The sequence below is a fragment of the Callorhinus ursinus genome, unplaced genomic scaffold, assembly GCF_003265705.2.
Source record: "Callorhinus ursinus isolate GAN/ISIS: 27379988/994484 unplaced genomic scaffold, GSC_fseal_2.0 scaffold83, whole genome shotgun sequence".
NCBI classification, from domain to species: Eukaryota; Metazoa; Chordata; class Mammalia; order Carnivora; family Otariidae; genus Callorhinus; species Callorhinus ursinus.
Window position 1 is genome coordinate 947,563 of NW_027397145.1, and position 6,000 is coordinate 953,562.

At 51.2% G+C, this 6,000-nt stretch overlaps 1 protein-coding gene across 4 annotated transcripts in view; it reads left to right on the top strand.

Moving 5' to 3' along the window:
- Nucleotides 1-6,000, top strand: part of NRG2 (neuregulin 2) — a 181,671-nt gene that overhangs the window by 140,354 nt on the left and 35,317 nt on the right. For all 4 annotated transcript variants that reach the window (XR_012376747.1, XM_025852259.2, XM_025852262.2 and 1 more), the window contains exon 2: nt 3,520-3,691. Coding sequence is in view for 3 of the 4 variants with exons in the window: in XM_025852259.2 (XP_025708044.1) it covers nt 3,520-3,691 (172 nt within the window). In the remaining variant the exon portion in view is untranslated. The remainder of the gene's footprint in view (nt 1-3,519; nt 3,692-6,000) is intronic.

Sequence of the window (6,000 nt, forward strand, 5' to 3'; positions counted from 1 at the left end):
ATAGAATTATAAATGTATAAATGTATAAAAGCAAACAAGAAGAGAAAAACTGAATATACAATAAGCATTAATGAAAATGTAAATAGTAATGGGATAATTTTTCAGATTTTTAAAAAGGTTCAGAATTGAAATGGTGAATTACTACAAATATATTTTTAACTGATATTTCTCCTTAACAGAGAAGTGCTTTTTTAAAACTGAAAATTCAGGGGCACTTCGGTGGCTCAGTTGGTTGAATGACTAACTCTTGGTTTGGGCTCAGGTCATGATCTCAGGGTGCTGAGATCAAGCCAGGAATTGGGCTCCACATTCAGTGGGGGAGTCTGCTCAAATATTCTCTCCCTCTGCCCCTCCCCCACATGCACACACTCTCTTCCTCTCTATCTCTAAAATAAATAAGTAAATCTTTTTTTAAAAAAAAAGAAGCAGGTAATTGGGAAAAGTATATATAGCAAAAGGTTAATAGCCTTAATATTTATTTTAAAAAAAAAACAACTCTTACAGATCAGTAGGATGAGCATCCAGTAGAAAAACAGAGTACCAGACATGAACGGACAGTTCAAGAAGAAGAAATATAATGAGCCAATACATTTATGAAAAGTGGTCAGCCTCACCAGGAATCAAATAAATGCAAACTACAACAACAAAGAGACGTTATCTTTTGCCTAGCTAATTGGCGAAGATTAAATATGTGATAATACCTCATGTTAGTGAGGGTGTGGAAAAAACAGGCACTGTCATTCACTGGTGGGAGTGCAAATTGGTGTAACCTTTCCAGAAGGCAATTTGACAAGGCTTAAAGCTGAGGAAGATCGCATACCCTTTTGATGCAGCAATTCCCCTTTTAGGAAGATTGCCCTAGGAAATTATTGTGGATAGTAATAAACAATAATAGCTAACCTTTGTTAAATGCTCTGTGCAAGCCAGACTTTACGTGCATTGTCTCATACAAGGCTTACAGCTATCATCCCATGAGGGAGGAGCTATTATTATCACCCGTATTTCACAGGGGAGGAAACTGAGGCACAAAAGGATTAGGTCAGTGACCTGAGGACACAAAGCTAATAAGTAGCAAAGCCTGGATTTGAATCCAGGCGGTCTGAGTCAAGAGCCACACTGCACATCCATCAGGACGCCCTGGGTGTGTGCGAAGGATGAACACTGTGTGCACTGAATGGGCACGATGCGTATATATGTTGGACCAAGCTGGGCCCGTTTGTAATGTGGTGGCAATGGGGAGAAAACATGCTGAATACCCCAGGACAGGAACTGGTTACGTCGATTATGATACGCCGATAAAGGAATATTATGCAACCATGAAAAATGAGAAAAGTATATGTGTGTGAACACTGGGGGGTTTTGTACACGCATAAAATGTCTCTGAAATGATACAAAAGCAACTTAAATTGGTCGCCTCCTGTGGTCAGAAGTCAGAGGGAGACTTGTTTTTCAAGCCATATACCCTTTTACACTTCTTAAATTTTGAATTATGTGAAGATATTATTAAGATGCATAGGTATGTGTACACGCACACATAAGTTATGTTCTAGAGCTATTCCATGTAACTTTATTTCCTTGAAATGCTGCTAAGGATTCTGAGAAAAAAAGGTCTAAGACCCTTGCTTGGAGAATCATCCCAAAGTCAGTGATGCTACTTCTTTAACTCTGTTGCCCACCTGTTCCCCAAACTGGTTTGCTCATGGGATCCTTTTCCCAAGTAACGTCTATTATCATCTCTCTGGATATTCGTGGCCTATAGAAGTCAGTTTGGGAAATGCTATCGTTAATAGTTAATGCCGAGCTCAAAGGCTTACATTTCTTTCATTAAGCAAAAGCAACGTGTTACTGACGCTGATCCTATTTATTTACAATGCATGTGTATGTGTGTGTATTTTAATTCTGAGTACTAGGATGGTGGATGATTTGGTTTTCTTCTTTTATCTGTCTGTATTTTTAAATTTTGTAAAATGAACAAAATCATTTCACAAGCACTGTTGTTTTTGAGTCTATGTAATATCATTTTGAAGCGTCAGGAGCCCTTTCTCTTTCTGCTCTCTCGGCCCGGGGACCCCGCTCCCATCTACTGCCTGCTTACAAGCAGCCGTTCAGGTGTAGGTTCAGTGAGGGAATGCTAGCCATAGCCAGGCCCTCCTGGCAGCCTTCATCCAGAGTCAGCCGGGCCGGGACCATTCTGTCCCCAGAGAACTCCCTGGCCTAGCAGACCTTGGCTTCTGCTGTTGGAAGAATTTCAGTTATGTTCTCCATTTCCCAAAAAGAGACACAGGCTGTAAAAGCAGACACCGGACTGCTACGGTCCTGACGTGTTGCAAATGCAGATACCTGGGCTTCGGTCCCAGCTCTGTAGCTGCCTGGCTGCCTGGCTGTGTGACCTTGGGCAAGTTTCTTAACCTGTCTGAGTCTCATCTTCCCCCCACCTATGTCAGCAATGACACTTGCCTCACAGAGCTCAGGGACCGAACGAGAGCACGCATGAAGGCATTGTGTAACCTGTAAAGGGCTGTCCCTGTGGAAATTATTATATGCCCCAGTAGGGAACATGGGCTTGCCCTTACCTTCCCGAGAACAGAGTACTTTTTTTTTTTTTTTTTTTTTTAGGTTGTTGGGGGGACGGGAGCAAGGAGATGAGGCATGGGAGATCTGGGCACATGGAAATAGAATTCTGTGTAAGAAAAATGGGAGAAACCTCTCTGCTTGGCATTTGCAGGCCTGCAGCCCTGGTTGGGCCTGTGTCCCCCAGTGGAGCCCCAGGCCTTGTCCCCCAGACAGCTGCTCCACTGGACCCAATCAAGTCAGCCCACCCCCTCTGGACCACGTGATTCTCCAAAGCCACCATGCTGACGCTGCCTGGCTCACCTCCCTTCCTGCCCCTTCTAGCACCTTAGCATCCTTTAGCCCTTAACTAAATTAGCTCTTCCCCCAGCCTGGATTGGGGTCGCTCCTCTAGGTTTCAGCACCTCCAGGCTTCCGCGTACCATGCTGTGATGTTAGGGCCAGATTACAGCAGTCCTGACGCACTGAACTTTCTGCGGGCAGGAGCTGGGTCTGTCATCTTGGTCCGCCTGTGTCCTCTGGGCCCAGCATAGGCCTGGGCGTCTGGGACAGGAGTTAGAGCGTGAGCACCGAAGTCAAGGGGACCTGAGCTTGAATCCCAGTGCACCCTGAGAAAGTGCCTTCACCATTCTGAGCCTTAGTTTTCCCCATCTGTAAAGGGGTTTCATCACTTGCAATGAGTTCCTGGGTTTTTTTTTCATAAGCTAATGTATGTAAAGCTCCTAGTGTCATTCCAGGCAGGAAGGGAGCTCCATGGGTAGTAGCCACATTGACAGCATTGCAGACCCTCTGTGACCGTGGACTGAATTGAAGTGGGAGATGACCCCAGGAGGGGTGGCTCCCCAGGCCACCCTTCCCCCTCCCAAAGACAGCAGCCCTCCCTCCACTGCGCATGCTTGGCACCGCGCCCCCACCACCATGCTCACCTCCCTGCCTTGTTCCCCACAGCCACCCGGCCCAAGCTGAAGAAGATGAAGAGCCAGACGGGACAGGTGGGTGAGAAGCAGTCACTGAAGTGCGAGGCAGCGGCGGGCAACCCTCAGCCCTCCTACCGCTGGTTCAAGGACGGCAAGGAGCTCAACCGCAGCCGTGACATTCGCATCAAGTACGGCAACGGCAGGTGAGAAACGCCCCTCCCTCTGTCGAACCAGCGGCCCTCCCTCCTCCCTGAAAACGGGGGGCCAGTTCCCTGTCCCCCTTCCTGGCCACATCCCAGCCCTCCTTGCTAGGCTCTGGGTCCCTCTGGTTATGGCGGCCCAACGTCTTGCAGACTGTAGATGCTTAATGAAGGTCTCTGGATGGTTGAAGGCAGTTTGATCATCAAACTCAGCACTACCTGTGGAAGTCCCCTCTTGTCCCTAAAACTTCTCGAAGGACCTGCCTCAGGGTCTGAAAGCCCACCATCTGGCAACCTTGGGTGGAAGACGGACTCCAGGATGCGCCCGGGAAGTCACGAGTGATGACTCCCACCTTCCTCTACCACCAACTCTCTCTCATCACTTCGCTTCTAGAAGCTTTCCCTCCACGTCGCAGTGCCTGTCCCTCCTCCAGCTCTTGCCCGTGCTGCTTCTCCCCTCCACCATCAAGTGGGTCAGTTGCATGTCCGCTGACTCCACCCCACCCTGTGGTCCTCCACGCCCCGGGCCCTGCTGGAATCTGCCTTCTAACTACACGCCGCCGCCTGCGGCGAGCCCCAGGCCTCCAGGCCTCTGCAGGCACTGGCATGGGCGCCGCCGGCTCTGCGGCCTCGGGGGCTGTACCCCCTGGGCCTTCTGGGCCTCTAACCGCTCTGTCTCTCCGTCACCATCAGTGCTGGGACTTTCCTGTCTTGGGGGCTTCCCTCTTCTCCCTCCCACCCCCCTCTCCATTTGGGGGTGACTTTACCCTCTCCTAGCTGATAACCTTGTCCCTAGTTAGATGCCTTTACACACACACACACACACACACACACACACACACACACATATATATATATATCTGAGTTCCAGACCCATGCTGCCAACTAAACACTAGACCCCACCCCTGAGATGCCCCCACACGGCTCTAACCCTGTGTGCCCCAGTCTAGCCTCCCCCCCCCCCCCGCGCCCTCTCGGGCCCTGCCGCACCCTCCTGTCTCCCCTCTCGGCGGCAGCAGAACCAGACGGCCCGCTGCCTGGCACCTGCCCTCGTGCCATGCCCACCGGCAAGAGACCCCCCTGCTCTCCTGCCTCCGGCTTTTTTGCCTCCACTGTCCCACTCTTGGGCCGTCCCCACTCTTCCTGGGCCACAGGCCCCTTTGTGAGTTCGCTGTACGTAACACGTGCACGTGGAACATCAGCTGTGGGCCAGGCCCCCTGCCTGAGGCTGGGCCTACACCAGAAAATGAACCACGCGTGGTCCCTCCCTACCTTCACAGAGCTTCTAGTCTAGCTCCCAGCACAGAAGGTGGTAGAGGCCTCCACCCTGTCTTCTGAAAAAATGTGCCTTATCCACCCGGTTTTGCTTACAATTCTAGAGGCCCGCTGACCCCTGTGACCCTGGCAGGGGATGATCTTTCTAACATGGACGCATAGCTGATCATTCACCCACTTACGTGACAGATCTTGAGAGCCTGCTGTATGCCAGCTACAGCCCAGGCCTCAGGCCCTTCCAACTCCCCCCTTCCTAAGTCACTGCCATGCTGCTCCACACCCCCCAGTGCTCCTGATCCCTGGTCTTTTCCTTTCATGATCCCGGACTTGGGCCCACGCTGTTCCCCGTGCTGGCAGCTACCCCCCTCGCCAACCTTGTCCCTAGCAAAGTTCTCCAGGCCCAGATTAAATGTCATATCCTCTGGGACACCTTCCTGAACCCTCCAGGCAGCTCTTATGGTCCCCTCTCATGGTGCTTTGGACATGGTTTCATTGAATTTTGGGGGGTTGTCTCTCCCTGTAGCACGAGAGAGCCTCAGAGGCTGGATGCCGCCCATATACACCCTTCTGCCCTGTAGGGCCTGGCGGGGACCTGCGTTGGGTGTTGAATGAAAGAGGATCTTGCAGGGCCAGCCCCCCTCTCCTGGGTACAGGGTGACACTAGGCCTGGACACCCTTTGTGTTGACCTAGACTTTGAGCAAGCTCCTGTCCTGGTCAAGCCTCAGTCTCATCTGACAAACGGGTTACCCGGTCCAGAAACAGGGCCTTGTCAGGTCTTTCTGGTTGGGTATTGGGGACCCCTGAGAGCCTGAAGTGTGACCCCTGCCGTCTTCCTATTAGGGCCCTGTCCCATTTGCTGCAGTCCCGAAACATCCTCGATCCACCCATCCCGCCCCTGGGCTCCCAGCAGTGAGTTGACGGGGTGGAGGAGTGAACCATGATGGAGAACTTGGATCCCCTTGCTGTGGCAGAGAGGGCTGCCACCTCCACACACACACACACACACACACACACACACACACACACACACACACAC